The 18,075-nt window shown below is 42.3% G+C and overlaps 1 protein-coding gene across 1 annotated transcript; it reads left to right on the top strand.

Annotated features, from left to right (window-relative positions):
• The first annotated feature begins 15,684 nt into the window (after nucleotides 1-15,684).
• LOC133115439 (nuclear protein 1-like) lies at nucleotides 15,685-17,955 on the top strand. Its single transcript, XM_061225354.1, has 3 exons — nucleotides 15,685-15,925; nucleotides 16,274-16,418; nucleotides 17,587-17,955. Exons 1-2 carry the CDS (start codon nucleotides 15,829-15,831, stop codon nucleotides 16,399-16,401), a joined length of 225 nt encoding a protein of 74 aa, XP_061081338.1. The 5' UTR covers nucleotides 15,685-15,828; the 3' UTR covers nucleotides 16,402-16,418; nucleotides 17,587-17,955.
• The last annotated feature ends 120 nt before the right edge of the window (nucleotides 17,956-18,075 follow it).

The raw sequence follows: 18,075 nt of genomic DNA, 5'->3' as shown, positions 1-18,075 counted from the left end.
GTTGGACCTGGGATCGGGTTCCTCCCGTAGAGCCCTCTGGATCACCGACTCGATTTTCCAAGTGACGGACCCCACGGTGCAGGAGGCCGGAAGGATGGTCTCAGGAACCTCACGCTCAACACAGGTGTTAAATTGGCGAGAAAGGGCGTCAGGTTTAAGGTTCTTAGAACCCGGGCGGTAGGTGAGTGAGAAGTTGAAACTCTCGAAGAACAGTGCCCATCTGGCCTGTCGGGAGTTTAGCGTCTTGGCTGTCTGGAGGTATGCCAGGTTCTTGTGGTCGGTCCAAACGATGAACGGCTTCTCGGCCCCCTCCAGCCAATGTCTCCACTCCTCCAACGCCAGTTTGACTGCCAGCAGTTCTCGATTTCCGACATCATAGTTCCTCTCCGCCGGGGACAGCTTCTTGGAGAAGAAGGCGCAGGGGTGTACTTGGTTGTCCGCAGCCACCACCTGAGAGAGCACAGCTCCCACCCCCGTGTCAGAAGCATCCGTCTCAACCACAAACTGGCGGGTAGGGTCGGGGTGTACCAGGATGGGAGCGGAAGAGAACAGTCTCTTGACCTTGGTGAAGGCCGTCTCAGCTTCGGGGCTCCACCGGAATGGCACCGCAGTGGACGTGAGCTTGGTTAGAGGGGAGACCACTTGACTGTAGGATCGGATGAACCTTCGGTAGAAGTTGGTGAATTTGTTCTGAGACGGGTGCGTGGGGGTTGGACCCAAAATGCACGACTCAGAAACAATAGTTGGATAAAGTCCCGTCGGGGCTTTATTCGGGACGAATCCCAGGAGCGTAGTCAAAACAAGCAAAGTCCATACACGTAGATCCAGCCAAACAAACAGTAAACAAACAAAAAGCACGGTGCCAAGGGAAGAGGCGAACTCGTAGTCGGTAGACGTGCAGGGAGGTCCGGTAGCAGGAGAGCTGTCAGCGGGGCAGAAGTACAAGCGGACGGCAGGCAGGGTCGTAGTCGAGGGCGATGCGGAAGTCGAAACCATAAAACAATCAGCGAGGCAAAGGTACAAAAACTGTAGGCGTGGACGTGGTCAAAAAAACAAACGATGGTCAACGAAACAGAAATCAATAAACAATGGTTGGTAGGCAGGCTTGGATCTTAACGAGTACTCAATGACAGTAATGCTCAAGAGTTGCTTTGACGTACAAGAGGCAGACAATTTCGCGAAGAACAGAAGTGCGACTGGGCTATAAATGCAGGTGTAGACAGGTGTAGACATTTAGTTAGAGAGCAGCAAGGGAATGGAAAACAGGTGTGATGGATGACAAGTTTAACAAGGTAATTAGTAATTGTTAGTAATAAACCTATCCTGCCCTAGCATTAGTAAATTAGTAAATTACATGCACGAGAAACGTAATGTAACATGAACACATGATTAGTTTGTTAGTTTTACCCAATCCTGATCTAGCGTTAGTAGTTTTAGTAAATAGACAAATGGAAACAATTAGGGTGTGAGTGACAGAAAGAGAGGGAGAGAAAGCCGGAACACAAGGTTTGCGGAAAGACATGTAAAAGTGTATGTTTAAACAACGACCAGTCAGCGTAACAATAAACATAAATCAAAACATAACACTAAACGAACTAAGACGATAACCACTCAACATAACAAGGTAAAATAATCGTAACTAGACATGACAAGAAAATAAATCGTAACAAGAAACAAACTAAGCAACATGACAAACCTAGACTAACATAATACATGATAAGACAATACGTGACTAAGACAAAATGAATAAACATAAAACATGGCATGGCAGACCTGAAACGTGACACTTGCTCAAGGGCCCAACGGCTGTGCGGATCGTATTGCGGCTACATCGTGATTAGAACCACGACCTTGCGGCTCCCAGTCATTTACCTTAACCACTACGCTACAGGCCACCCTTTGTTGTATAGACTATTTAATATAACTAATAATATGACTTATTTGTATAACTATTTAAGCAGTAGGTATTTTGTTGATCTAATTTCTCCAAATTATGTTTCCAATAACATATAATAGTTCATTTTATTCTTTTCTCATATTCACGAAACAATCTCATAAATTTTGTTGTTTGTAAGAATTTAAGGAATGTGTATTTCTAAATTATAGAATTATAGCTTTGTTTTTGCCAGATGAAGATTGCATAAAGTCTGCATAACACAATGGGTGCAAACACAGTCTCCTGTGGACAAAAAACTATTTTTACCACATTGCTTTTCTTAACCAAATGTTTTAATCATAAAATGTAGGCTATATAATCAAGCAATCTCATAGATTGCTCATCAAACTAATTTAGAAATACATTACATAGCTAACGTTAAATATAACTAGCTAGGTAAAATGTTGTACAGTTTGCAGCTAACATTAGCTAGCTGCAACAGATAACTTACTTTTATTAACCGTCTTGTCATATATGTTTTTTAAACTTTTTGGTGTAATGAAGCACGTGCTTCGATCATCACACGGTGTCAAGATCACAATTCGTAGCGAATGCTGCGTTCCACACAAAGTACCTGTGGACTCGATGCAAATCAATCTACCCCGACTTCACGAGAATCAGTTGTCTGACGTCACAAACAATGGCAGCACCCATGGAGGCACACATCGTAAATAGTAAACCATCAACTAAAATGCAACGCAAAGTATTTGTTCCTGCATGACATTAAAATAAAATATACTGACATATGGTACAGCTTGTTCTGCGTGCGAATTGATGTGAAACAATGTTGCCAATTTTATTAGTTAGCTGGTTAGGTCATTTGTTAGGTTAGGTCCTTTGGCAGACTCTTTTAATCCAAAGCGATTTACAAGTGCATAGGTTCTTCTACAAGTTAAAAGCGTTAAAAGCTTCAAATCCATAAATAGCAAAACACGCATGAAGAGCTGTTCTAAACAAAAAGACAATAGTCATCGTAAGTGCAATTTTTTATGTATTTATTAAGCGTTAGGGTTAGACAAGAAGTATATCGTAAGGGGGGCTAAGGTATAGTCTGAAAATGTGTTTTTATTTGGGAAAATGTAAAAAGCAAATACCCAAAAAAATATGTGAATCCATCCCCCATTCACTGACTTTTGTAGATTAATTACCAATGTAGCTGGACCGGAGCACAGTTAACAAGTGGTATACTTTCGTTGGGTCAGTGCAGAATGCGGACAGTTCATGCGGTTATACACTTGCCACATAAACACCACCAGTGTTTCATCGTCAGCCATGTTTTTTGTTTATCGTGCAGCTGAAAAGCTTGGAGGTCGGAAGTTGGAAATGGAACGCTGCATAACTTCAGTCTGCTTGAATCGTGGAGAAACTGTGAGAAAAATTACAAGGCTGGAGTAGTCTCCGACAGCCCGCCCACAGTTACACTCTCATTGGCTGTCCGCAATGTCAATCACAAGATTGTGGGCGAAATCATGCTTTTATCAGTCAGTCGAGAAGTTAGCGAACAACTCAGCACACAGGGAGAACACTAAAAGTTTCAGGGCTCTTCAAAAAAGATTCCTGGCTGAAGCCACGAAAGCCCGGTGCTGGTGACGGCACTGCAATCTCTCACTCTCCATCTGCTACTTGCAACAATGTCGGCCACTGCCTGCCAACACAGAACAGCTCACCCTTTGCCCTTTTATTTGTGCAAAAGCTCCGATTGCGGATTACACAATTAAAGCAACTGTTGGTTCACAATTTTGCTAAAAATGTGCATTCAACTCGACGGCACTTTAGCTTTAAAAAAATAACGTAGATTAGGGCAAAGGTAATAGAAGACCACCCTCCAACAGCCTATGCTACCGGAAAAGGGACAAGAGTGCACAGAGTTACAGTAGGCGAATGCAGTCAATTATGCAACCTAACCACTTAAGGTAAGGTTAAGGTAAATGACTGGGACACGCAAGTTTGGTGGTTCCCGGTGTAGCCACAATAAGAGCCGCACAGCTGTTGGGCCCTTCAGCAAGGCCCTTAACCCTGCATTGCTCCAGGGGTGGATTGTCTCCTGCTTAGTCTAATCAACTGTACGTCACTCTGGATAAGAGCGTCTGCCAAATGCCAGTAATGTAATGTTACCTGCTGACAGTCCCATGGACACGCTGCCAAACAGGCTGATAAAATGCAGTAGACTAGGCCACGCCAATTTGAAATGCAGACATATGCTATAGGTTATACTGAGATTACTTTCCCAAATACAAAGTGAATTGCCTACAGTGCAATATTAGCCTATGATAGCCTATTATATTCACTATATAATATAAGCCTGGCCACCTAGTCTCTCAAGCAAAAGCCACTGTCATGGGGGAGGGGGCATTTCTGGTAGGGAATTATGCTAATTACACTTTACACACGCATCGAAACCAAAGATCATGTGGTTCAATCATCCAGAACACTGCGAGTCTACGTTCTTTTCTACATTGCTCACATTCAACAGGTCGCTACAGTTTATAAATACTGCATTCCACCAAAGCATAGCACTCAACATTTATAGTAAAACTGGCAGTTAGGAACGATTGTATATTTACCATAGTTTCAAAAAGACATATTGTGAAGGCTTTATGGTACCAGCTTTATGTACCACCCCTGTCTGCTAATGTAATTTTGAGTCATGGCAAAAATCGCACAGTGTATACCCAGCTTTAGGTATATGAGGTTGGTGGTTCAAGCCCCGGTGTAGCCACAATAAGATCTGCACAGCTGTTTGGCCCTTGAGCAAGGCCCTTAACCCTGCATTGCTCCTGGGGACAGTCATCTAATAACAAATTTTAAAGAACCATCAAACCGGATCCAGCCAGTGTCCCACTTCCATGCTTTTTATACGCAGTGCTCATTTCCACCATAAGCGCTATAGTCTGCCACCCACACCAGCCATTTTGGCATATGCCGAGCTGCCGGTGTGTCCCTTACAGGGCAGTACCAGGCAGTATGGGAGGTTAATATTACACTCATGGGTTATATCACACTTTTCTATTCCTCAGACTAACACTGATGTTCTTCACTTCTGCAGGCTGTGTCTGCCAGGTGAACACAATCCAGTGCAATGTAATGAAGTAGTGTAATTTACTGAAGGGTTTTATGCTCATCATGCTCATAGGCAGAGTACTCATCATATGGCTGGGGATACTCAGGAATATGTTAATAAATACATATCCCAGCATCGCTTTGTCTGCAGAGGTCTCTTAATTAGCATGGCGGTTTAAATATCCACGCGTGGCAAGGGCTTAAAGGCAATTCACTGTTGTAGGGGCAACTGATTCTTGAGCAAGGGGAAAACATTTTTTTTTAATCTAGCCCAGAGTCAAAGTAAAAAAACCCATGGTAACTATCATGAAGCAGCCATGTTTACATGCAATACATAAGTACAAAGACCACACAATTATGAGGAAGTAGAGAACTGCATAGGCAGGACAGACGTAGCCTGTTAACGTTAATCAGCAAAGCCGCACTGATTAGAAATGTTAATAATCTTGACCCATATGACATCAAAGCTGGGAAACAACGATAACAGACGATCACATGCGCGCGGACACTGCCACAGCCGGAAAACTAATGAATCTCTAGTGGGGGGAAAATAGAAATCCTGTCCTTTCTGACACCAATCAGCGCCTGCCCTCTGATTGCTGCTGCGTGTGCTGCACTCTTCCAGAGAGGACAGTCCTCCTTCCGAACTGCGACGACATTCACGCATTCTATAAGCAGAATAGAGCATGAATAAAAACATACGTTTCCGCCACTTCCGAGACCGTGCAACTCAGCCTCTTACAAAACTCGTCATGACCGGATCCAATTGTCTCACCTGTTGTCTCATGGCGAGTCTGCACTTGTACATACCGGCATACGGGTAGATAGATGCACGCTATGCGAACGAGGAGGAAAATTAGCATACAGATTGGCCCCATTAATGAGCACCACAATGTGAATAATCACAGTCTCAAAGGCTGCTGTTGGTGAAACTACGTGCAATTCATGAATCACGTCCAACAGGTGTAAGGCTGCTGTACGTGTAAATCATGTCCAATTGAAAAACAAGCTGTAATAATAGCTTGTTAACGATGTAAATGTGCATGGACTGACCGCAAAAACAAACAAACGAAAGTTAAATACAGAATGCATTCACACTGTCACTCAGGATTTTGTACAACAAGCTCTTTTGTAGCACTACTACAACCCCGGTATGGGGGCTCCGTGCAAAAGCTGGTGTTCTGGGGTACAGAGCTAGCTGTTCTTTAGAGAATATGGTGCTTCTCAGGCAGCGCTATAATCCTCCTCTGGACTATTTACTAAGATAGAGGGGAGAGAGTGCTGAGCACACACTGCCGCACCAAAGCAAACACTAACTCCAGTGTTAGTTCCAGTGCAGTAGTTAAAATGAATAAACCTGCCGTGAGCTGAATGTGGGAGCTGATAAGGAGTCCCGTATGAAATAGTGGATTGGCGGCTCAGGATGCACAGCTCCTTCATTGCCTGAGCACACTCAGTTTATCTTACAGGCCATTCCCCCTAGCCAGTCATATATATTTTTTTTTTAGGCCTTTTTCAGCTTTATTGGACAGTATATAGTATAGAGAGACAGGAAGAATGGGAGCGAGAGAGAGGGGAAGACATGCGATAAATGTCAGACGGTCGGATTCGAACCGCCGACATCACGGCTCGCAATGAGCATGCAGTCAGTGCTCTACAGGCTGCGCCACCGAGACTCCCCCCTAGCCAGTCATATTTAATCTATATACGGAATACTACTGTGAAATGGTGTGGTGTCCAGGTAGCTTGGGGGCAGAAGCTGCTGGAAGCAGCAGAAGGTGGTTGATGCAGCAGTAGGTGGTGGAAGCAGCAGAAGGTGGTGAACCACCTCCTGATTATTTGTCACATTGAACCCATAAGTATCTGGCGAGGACTTCTGCTTTCACTGTTGCGAATAATCCATGCTGATAGATAATAACACGCATATTATTATAATAACACGCATATTTATTTCTGACCCCCGGTGTTTCCAGCACACGCGTGGCTATATCAGTCGCAGCCGGCCTCCTGCACAAAGCTTCCCTGCGGTGGGTTTCCCTTCCTTATCAGGGACGTCCACCTCACAGCTGAGGGCCAGACACAAATGACACGACGGGGCTAAACTGCAGCAATTTGTAAGCCATTACGGAAATAACCTTTCCCATTACTTTAAGTCAAGAGAGCACGATGCGCTCACGTCGCCCGTTATGAGCTTGACAGTTAATTTGCGGCGGCTAATTTGATTACACACTTGCCGAATGGCACTACCCCTGGAGCCGCTGCGTGTGCTACTTCCCAACTTAATTCAGCAGATTACGCTCATTACCACCTCTTAGGTACCACGGCAACCACGATCGGCGCTCCCGTCAATCAGTCTGTCACTGAGCTGTATCCCTCCCGCCGTCCCTCCATCCCCTCCCTCCATCCCTCCATCCCCTCGTTCTGCATTTCAGTGGGTTAAGGTGCTCACACAGCAAATCAAGCACGCAATGCATTCCATTCATTTTCTATAGAGAGGCTTGCGGTGCGTGAAGTTTGCAGTCCGGCGAGTGCCGTGTACGGTGGTTCTGTATTTACATATCGTGATCTGCCCATGCAAGTCAACTGCATCCAGCGCTGCTCGCATGGCTCACAGAACTAGGATCAAATTTTCAAACTAGGTGCTGCAGGTAATATGAATCAAGAGTCAGCAATTGTATTGCTTATTTCTCGCTTCAAATGTTTTCAAAAACATATTTCAATGGACTGTTTAAGAGGAATAAGAAAACGTTTTTCTACAGTCTGCCATATTGTTCTGTTTTGCCAAAACAAACGAACGCAGTGCTGTCCAATCAGGTGCCGACAGTGTTCTGCGGTAGATTACATCCCTCCTCGTAATGATCCCATGGAGCCATCTATCAGACGGAACCCACCTACAGTACCGTCCATAATACAGACAACTTGGGGGAACAGTGTATCACCATGTGCTGTCGTTGGATTTGGTCTGTGAGCAACTTTACAGAGTGCTTAAGGTGCTCACAGACCAAATCTGGCAAACCTGTGGTCTGGACTGAAGAGGGGGTCCATCAGGGCAAACCCAAGGATATCAATGATTCTGAAAAAGGTCCTGCATGAAAGCATGGTCAAAAATGAATGCAAACCCATACAAATGTGTTCTCTAAACTTATCACAAATTATATAATTTCTTTCCTTTGAATCATTAATAAGTATTATCCACATGTTGGATAATAAAGCTTATGTCAATACATGTATTGCTTTTTAGTTTACAGCACTTTTTGTGCATATTTATTAAGGCTGCCAATAATTCTGGAGCCCACTGTAGTTGTGTTGCAGTAAAGGCCCCCAGTACAGGCCTCCAGTAAAGGCCTCCAGTAAAGGCCTCCAGTACAGGCCTCCAGTACAGGCCTCCAGTAAAGGCCCCCAGTAAAGGCCCCCAGTACAGGCCTCCAGTAAAGGCCCCCAGTAAAGGCCCCCAGTACAGGCCTCCAGTAAAGGCCACCAGTAAAGGCCCCCAGTACAGGCCTCCAGTAAAGGCCCCCAGTAAAGGCCCCCAGTACAGGCCTCCAGTAAAGGCCCCCAGTACAGGCCTCCAGTAAAGGCCTCCAGTACAGGCCTCCAGTACAGGCCTCCAGTAAAGGCCTCCAGTAAACGCCTCCAGTAAAGGCCTCCAGTAAAGGCCCCCAGTACAGGCCTCCAGTACAGGCCTCCAGTAAAGGCCCAAAATGATCAACATGAATGATTATCCCAGGTTTGAGCTTCCACATATTCACTGCCAGACCCAGAAGACCCAGAAGACCCAGAAGCTTTAAGGATGTTGTGAATTCTGACAGAATGAATGACCCTGTGATTTGAGGTTATGCAGTGGGTGCAGTTGTGCAGGAACCATAAAATAGACAAGTCCAGATTGAGGGAGCGAGTCCAGATTGAGCAAGCCATTCTCCTCCGATGTCTCACTAACAAGGAGTTTCTGTCTGCAGAACTGCTGCTCACTGGATATATGTTTTTCGCACCATTCTCTGCAAACTCTAGAGACTGTTGTGTGTGAAAATCCTAGGAGATAAGCAGTTTCTGAGATAATCAAACCACCCTGTCTGCCACCAACAACCGTCTCATGGTCAAAGTCACTTTGATCACATTTCTTTCCCATTCTGGTGGTTGATGTGAACATTAACTGAAGCTCCTAACCCGTATCTGCATGATTTTATGCATTGCACTGCTGCGACGCAATTGGCTGATTAGATAATCGCATGGATAAGTAGGTATACAGGTGTTTCTAATAAAGTGATTGCAATTCAGGGTTACATGCAGGAAGTAGCCAAAGAGGGTGGAAGGAGAGAGTGTGGGGGGGGGGGTATCAGAGAGTACACTCCTCCACTCTACTACCACCCTCCTCCACTCCATTCCCCGAAAACCGATCTTTGTGGACTCCCTCCACTGTCCCATTATGGAAGTACATGAACAGAATGGCTTCATCTCCGCCCTCCTCCACTCCGCAGAAGTCCTTTCACATTCCTGGGTGACTTCATCATGCTCACGCCAACATACTATGAAAACCCAAACCACAAAATCTGGCACCGTCCAGATCCAGAAAGCCAAACTTGTATGTTGTTATTATCACGTATATCATCCTACCCGGATTGCGAAATGGCTTTTGTGGCTCATATCCGACAAATTTGGCAATTTAAAACCAGGAAGCAGATTTTGTGTTTGTACATAAAACTAGCATGACTCTAAATAAGCACAGCAGCTACCATTATTTCAGTAGCCTTCTTAAACATGCATGGATTAACTTATTCAACCAACTGTTTTGAAATGACATATTTATTACCAATACATTTGTCACAGATGTTACAGTTGGAAATAGTCGTTTTTTCTAATGTGAACACTGAACATTGGATTCAATGTTGCTGGTTACATATTAATTAGTGTCTCCAGACCAACCGGGTTTGTGTTTTTTCAGGCTACTGTATCCTACCATGTAAATGTCTTGAAACTTACAAGCGATTTTGCAGCTTTAACTGGGCTGACCACGTCTAAGATCTGTAATTGGTCATGGGAATGTGTGTGGCCTCGGTAAAAAATAACGATTGAGAGGACTATTTCTTCAACACAGGACGTGGACTTTGATGACGGAGAAGCTGAAATGCTTGCTCCTTAACTCCACTCCTTAACTCCTATCCTCTGCTCCACTCCTTAACTCCACTCCTTAACTCCCCTCCTTTACTCCACTCCCCCACTACCACTCCTCCACTCTACCCTCCTTTACTCCACTCCTCCACTCCACCAGAATTATGTGGAGAAGTGGAGTTAAGGAGTAGAGTTAAGGAGTGGAGCAGAGGAGTGGAGTTAAGGTGTGGAGCAGAGGAGTGGAGTAAAGGAGGGTGGATTGGAGGAGTGGAGTAAAGGAGGGTAGAGTGGAGGAGTGGTAGTGGGGGAGTGGAGTAAAGGAGGGTGGAGTGGAGGAGTGGTAGTGGAGGAGTGGAGTAAAGGAGGGTGGAGTGGAGGAGTGGTAGTGGAGGAGTGGAATAAAGGAGGGTGGAGTGAAAATAATGGGATGCACCCGGAGAGGAAGAAGAGATGGGGTGGGCTCATTCCCTTATTTTTCTCCTTTTTTCTCTTTTACTTTCTTCTGACCAGGAAATCGCTGGAGCTGCACTGGGCACTGCAGAGCCCTGAGGCTGGAGCTGTGGAAGCCCTTGTGTTATCGCTGATCATGCTGATCACCAACAGAGGCAGTGTGAACACAGTGAAGTCGCTAAATATACAGAGCATAGAGCACTGCCATGAGCAAGTTATTTATTTTTTGTTGTTGAAACAATGCCAGACCATAAATCACTCATGAACCCTCTCTTTGTTATGTAATGTGAGCCTGTTTTTATGCAACATTCAGACAATGTTGGTTTCAATGATTTTTTAAAAACTACCGTCTATCACAGCTAAAGTTTAAAGCCCACACAACTTGCAGAAAGCATTAACAGCAATTGTATTTAGTGAACAGAAAGAAGTACAATGTAATATGATTTAAAGATTTTGTGTAAAAGATATGGTATTTGGGTATGAATTAGTCGTTCAAAATATTAAGTTAACTAATAAGTGAAAAATTGTGAGTTAACTAGCATGACAGTTTATATTTACAAATATTATACCCTCACATAGCACCTAATAAGTAATTGTTTACTAAGGCATCTGGCTGGGGTAGACTGCGATAGGTGCGTTTTCACATGTCTGGTTGAGCTTTGAGTGTGTGTGGAGCAGGCTGGTTACTCTTTTTAATTCTGCATTTTATATATTCATAACTCTACCATAACTCTGCCTCCTGTGTGACACACAGGGAAAATATGTGGTCAGCAAAATGCTGGCCTTAAAGCGGCACTTGAGAGAGCAGCAGAGGAGATGGCAGTGAGTCACTGCATAATGAAAAACGAATGCTAAACGAGTGTGTGGGGAAACATACAGTAAAAATCTGCTGACAGGGACAGAAAAGCAAAACTAATACCAAACAAAACAAAGCAAAAAAATATGAGAAAAGCAACACCCATTCCGTACTCACTTCCCTGGCTCCCAGTATCTTTCACAAACGAGTTTAACATTTTACTAATCACTCTTATGGCTTGGTCTTGCTCCACAATACATTATCAGTGTCTTAAAAGCATGAACCCTGCCACCCCACTGCACCCCAGCACAGTAATCTTCAACAGAAAACCTGTGAAGCCCTGTGACTCTGTCTTCATAATTGGGGTGGCCTGTAGCGTAGTGGTTAAGGCACATGACTGGGACCCGCAAGGCCGGTGGTTTGAATCCCGGTGTAGCCACAATAAGATCCGCACAGCCATTGGGCCCTTGAGCAAGGCCCTTAACCCTGCATTGTTCCAGTGGAGGATTGTCTCTTGCTTAGTCTAATCAACTGTATGTCACTCTGGACAAGTGTGTCTGCCAAATGCCATTAATGTAATATATGTAATGATAATCATAATTAAAGACCCATTTACAAATTTATAAATAAAGACCCATTACATTTTAAACATTTAATTTATCTATATAAAGTGAACATGGCAAGCTGATTACTGGGCAAAGGTATCAAGATCTAAGATATACAAGTTAATATTCAACAGAGTGAGTGAATAAAATGTTGTGATATGTGCCTGGAGTTTGGAGTTGGAAATGTTTTCACAGTCCTCTGTGGAGTTCATTTGTTTCACAGATGCCTATCAACAGCAATATAGCATATGTTTGTAGATGCCAATGGTGAGTGCAATGCAAAGTACAAAATACATTAGGTTGCAAGATACAAAAGTATAGCAAATAGCAGTTACAAAAACTGAAAACCATGAATCCAGAAAGCTACAATATAAAACAATGCACAAACAAATCATGTTTAAGCTTCTGTGCCTGTAAATTAATAAATGTTTTCTTCCTTATCTCTGGTAAAACATAAATATTGGTTGTTGGCCCAAAGTCCATCAGAAACAAAATTCCTGGCATTACATTACACCTTGATGGTGTCTCTGTGGCTTTGAGTGCAGTCATCAAAAACCTTGGGTCACTTTTGATCCTTAGTTCTCCTTTGAAACATATAAAAACACTTCTAGGATTGCTTTCTTTCACTTGAGGAATATCGCCAAAATTAGGAAAATGCTGTCAGTACACAATACCAAAAAGATTGGATTATTGTAATGCCCTCTTTACGCTGTAAACTTTGACGCTGTATTCCAGACTTCAGTGCGATGCGACTGAACAGAGCCCTTCCTGTTTTCACCTGAAGCATAGAAAGACCTCAATATTTCGTTGCGATGTACAGCACAGCTGTCAGCCATTCTCGCTATATGTAGTTTGCAGAGAATATCAGTGTACTGATTATATGTCTAAGTATAGAATATTCCTCTATGCTTGCTACTTTCTGTTGTTTTACAGACTGAATTCCTGGCAGTAAACTTTTGATCACTCTCTCCTCACTCGTATATTGTAAGTTATGTTATTGTTATTATTAAGTTAAAACGCTCGGTTTGAAACATCACCCATGGTTATCTTTCTGACGATGTAAGGTGTAACCCAATGCAATGTAGCGTACAGTAACATATTTTTGTCACCAGGTCAGCTATAACTGGACTACCTGCATGAGTTACAAATCCTTTGTGTATGATGTTGCACACTGATATGTGTTGCATATTTCAGCTGTGAAAAAAATCCAAGCACATGTTTGATCTATTCTCGTTAACAAGGTTATAGATAAAATCAGAATGTTTGTAAAAAAAAAATAAAAAATAAAAGGACGCTAAAATAATTCCGGGTGGCCACTGAGCCGCAGAATTAAGTAAGTTACTTCAAAATCGACTGAACAAGAGCCGTGTAGAAACAGTTAGCGAGTTAACTATGCTAAAATCGTGTTGTGTTTGGGACTGTAATGCCAAATGTAATCAGGCACACAGTGCATTGGGCTTTTCCCGATTCTTAAAAGGGAGGATAACCCAGATCTTACAGTCCGTTCACAGGGCGGTCTCAGTTTTGAGAGTCAATGACAGCTGACACAGAGACACCCGACATAAGTTTCAAACTGTCAGAAACATGGCGGGGAAAAATAAAGCGGAACTTCTGACTGTATTGCACATGTCCTTCACAAAATGTTGTGGGCAGCTAACGTTAGCTAATGAACACCAGACGCTCATCGCCGACCGTATAGAGAAACACTGGGATGATAGCTACCGAGTTTACGCTGGTTATTCATGTTAATGTTTGCTAACGTTAGCTGCAACGTTACGGGCGCGCTGATAGCTAACGTTAACGTTACATTAGCTAGCTAGGCCACATAGTATAGATCATATACTATTATATTAGCTAGCTAGCTGTTTAATCGTCCCACAGTCTATGAATATAAGGCATAATATAAAGCGTTACTACAACAGTTCAGTGTTCTCGTGCGCTGTTTTGGAAAGCTGACAGTGACAAACGCAACAGAGCCTGCCGCCTTAACGTTGTATTCTCTAAAGAAAATGTTCGCCGAATTAGGTGACTTTATGAAATTTTGACTTTGGTGTGCTACACAACAGTATTTATATTTTTGGTCTTTTTGAAGTTTTTACTTTAGCTAACCAACTATATTATGAGCAAGCAAGTTATTAGGCTACGTAACTAGCTGGCTATAACTAAGATATGATAGTCCACCACAAACGATGCAAATGTAACTTACAGTTTGAGAGAAATAAAGGTTTAGCTAAACACGAATGATTGAACACGTAAAGCCATAAAAGTATCGCTATCAGTAACAACAAGCAAATTACCTATTACTGGTTAGCGAATTTACAAATATCCACCTGAAGAACAATGTTTGCGTAATCGCTACTATGTTCGTATTGCCTATATTTTATCGTAAGTGGATATTTGTAAATTCGTCAAGCTAACTATAGATAATTTGCTTATTTATACTAGTATACAGAGTTTCAGTGATTGCTAGTCTGGAGTGCAATTTGGGCAGCTACACTAACAATCAGAATAAGCCCCCTGTGGCAGTAATTGGCTGTGGCAGTAGGAACCAATTTTCAACCAATTAGCTTGTTTTGATACAGAGTGACGGCCGGACAAATGTACACTTTGAAACCCGGATTCAAGGACTATAAACACAGGCAGAGCGTCAACACAAGAATCCTACCTATGGTACCTTTAAAAATACAATATAGGCAAGGCCTGAACAAACTTAACCAATACTAAAAAGCATTAAATAATCGAACCTAACCAAACTAAAGCAAGCCACCCAAAACAAAAATATAACTGAATAATTTGATGTAGGCTAAACTAAAACCAATCTATCAAACTAAAATGGTCTGACTATTTTTAAAAAAGCTAATTCTCACAATAAAAAACATACTGTAAGTCAAACCTATAATGTATAGAAATAGCTACAGAAAAAGACAAATTAAAATAAAATAAAAAACCCAACCCAACCGAAAGGCTTTTTTTTAAAGCGCAGAAAAGAGAAGAGAGAAGGCATTCATGCACCGCAACACGTCACTGCCGTGTTTGGGGTTATATTGGGTCGAGTCCTGGTACGCTCAGTCCTGGTGTTTTTTCTTTACTTTAGTCAGTTAGGGTGTACAGTGTACATGTGACTCATTCGCTGCGAGAGCACGTAACATGTGGAATTTTTTTTTACGTTCCAGAGTTTTCTTTGAAATGTTATGTAGCCTACACTGTAACCTAAACAAGCACGGTTTAAGTGTCCAAAACTATAGCCTATGAAAGTATGGTATGTCTTTATTTTGTCTATTTGCCTGTTTATTTCAACATAAACATATATACAATATACGAAATATATACAATATTCGTGAAATATGGGGAGAGCTCAGGAATCAGGAAGCGCTGAGGAACGTTGATTTTATAGTATATATATGGAACAGCAAGACATATCGATATAGGGATATATAGGCTAACCAGAGAAACGGAAAATAATGGTGAATGAGTTATTGAGGAATGCGCCTTCACGGTGGCAGTAGCATAGTTTATTGTAACTGGTCGAGTGGTGTTTATTACCTTGTTAACGCAAATGAGTAAAGATTTAAATAGAAACATAAATAAACAAAAGGACAATATGTAGCCTACCTAATTTCTTTCTTTTTTTCAGTTGAATAAGCGTTGGCCAAAGTCTGATGCAACTTGTGAGCAAAAAAAAGTAATAACAAGGCGGAGGATAAGGATGTCCCGGGAGAGGGAGGGGTCATACTGCTATAAAAACCGAGTAGCCTAACTGGAAAACAGTAACAGCAAGACAGTAGAGGGTTGCTTTTTCGAATATTTTGAACACAACTTTGACGGAGTTGACTGGTATCGTGTGTTTACTTGGTAACTTTTGAAACAGAACAAATATGAGTTTTGTGGAAGTGAAGAATCTGGAGCCCACCACATTTGAGGAACATTACTACGACGAATATGAATATTACAACCTAACCGACCGTTATTCTGGTAAGGTATTTTGTCTGAACTCTGCTTTGCTCATTTTAACCATGTCCGATGTAGGGTACAATTGTAGCCAACATTATGTCGGTTGTAATTTCATATGGACATAGACTGGAAATCGACCGCTTACAAGTGAAGTTATCGGTCTCAAGTGTTTGCTTTGTTTGTATTCATTTGAAGTAGGCTATGTCTAAACGTCAAAAGTCTGCTAGGCATCTTCCATGCTAGTTACTTGTGTCAGTAGCATAAGTGACCTAATCGCGTCTCTAGCGTAGGCTAATGTGTGTTTTTAAATTATACCTGTAAACACTGCGTGGTGTGTTCCCTAAGAGTAATAGTAGTGTGTCATCGCAGGTGGCGCCAGTCGCAAGGGGCGGAGCAAACGCGAAGCCAGCTGTAACACCAACAAACCAAACCCTGCTGGCCACGAGAGGAAGATCACCGAAAAACTCCGTAACACCGAGAAGCGATCTAAAGAGTGAAGGGGCCAGGAAATGAGGTGTGTGTGTGTGTGTGTGTGTGTGTGTGTGTGTGTGTGTGTGTGTGTGTGTGTGTGTGTGTGTGTGTGTGTGTGTGTGTGTGTGTGTGTGTGTGTGTGTGTGTGTGTGTGTGTGTGTGTGTGTGTGTGTGTGTGTGTGTGTGTGTGTGTGTGTGTGTGTGTGAGCATTCATGAGTAACTGCCTCCGCCCCGAGACAGACCCCCTGAAACATATAAAAGAAACATACCATCTTCAAAACAACACCCTCCATACTCTTTCAAAAACACAACTAAAAATAATAGATAACAAAAACAAAAATGAATACATTGAAAATTGGCTGACTGAAATAAACAACTCCAACAAATTAGAATGTTATCGGTCATTGAATAGAAAATACACCTTAGCACAGTACCTTGTTAATATAAAAAACCCCAAACAGAGACGCACCTTAACAATGTACAGACTCAGTGACCATAGCCTGGAAATAGAGACGGGACGCCATAGGAAGCAATGGCAGCCCAGAGAGGAGAGAACATGTAAACACTGTGGATCCGGAGAAATAGAAACTGAATCTCACTTTCTCCTCTCCTGCCCCATATATGCAACTCTAAGGGAGGCTTTCCTAGGGAAAGTTAAAACCAGCATCACATCATATGACAGCAAAACATATGATGAACGATTAAGCATATGTCTGGGAGAAGCACCAGAACTTATAGAGTTGTCTGCACAATATGTGAGCGCTTGCCACGAGCTAAGAGAAAAGAAAATTAACACTGTAACATAGTCCCATAATCAGTTCCAGAGAACAGGAATTAGAGATATTTTCATCATTATATTTTTCAATCAACTTTTATTCACTTGATAATACACCTATGTATTATATAATTAACATAATAACCTCTCACCATCACTTACTAAATATACGTTGTTGTTGTTTTTATTTTTATTTAGCTGTTGTTGTTGATGGTTGATGTTGCTGTTTTTTTTTTTGTTTTTTTTTTTCATTATTTATTTATTTATTTTAACAATTATTGTATATTGTACTGCTTTGGCAACAACGGTTTATTACCATTCATGCCAATAAAGCCATTTGAATTTGAATTTGAGAGAGAGAGAGAGAGAGAGATGTGTGTGATGACTTGTTAATGTGAATTTGTCAACGCACTTACCCTGTTTTCTCTCTTCCAGTATCGGACAGCTAACCCTGGTAACGGACCATGGCAACCCGAGTGGCTGATGAAGAGTGGACGCAGATGGCAGGGCCAAAGAGCAAAGGAACGAACAGCAGATTTGGAGAAACAAATCATGGCTATTCAAAAGTCCTGGCGAAGCCAAGTCCTCTGACCTAGAGATGCGCTATGTGCATTGTATGAGTGGAGTTGAGCTATCCTCCTCGTTGATGTGGAACCCAATGCACTTATTTCAGTGTGATATGTACTTTAATTCAGTACTTATTAATATTAAACTGAAACAATATGCTAGAAAAGGATACCGTGTCCAAAAAAGCATTTGAACTTACATGTATTAATGATGACAAATAAATGATTGAAGAGAAAATCGATCTTTGTTTCAGTCATTTCTGTTCACGTAGGACAACAGTCCTACATGTTTTCCACAGTTTTGGGAATGTCCTGAATGCACACAGTTGGCTGCTGCTGGTGTACGTTACAGTTGACA

Source organism: Conger conger, chromosome 16 (genome assembly GCF_963514075.1).
Source record: "Conger conger chromosome 16, fConCon1.1, whole genome shotgun sequence".
Lineage (NCBI taxonomy): Eukaryota > Metazoa > Chordata > Actinopteri > Anguilliformes > Congridae > Conger > Conger conger.
The sequence above is the reverse complement of the archived record's forward strand: the minus strand, read 5'-3'. Positions and strand labels throughout refer to the sequence as shown.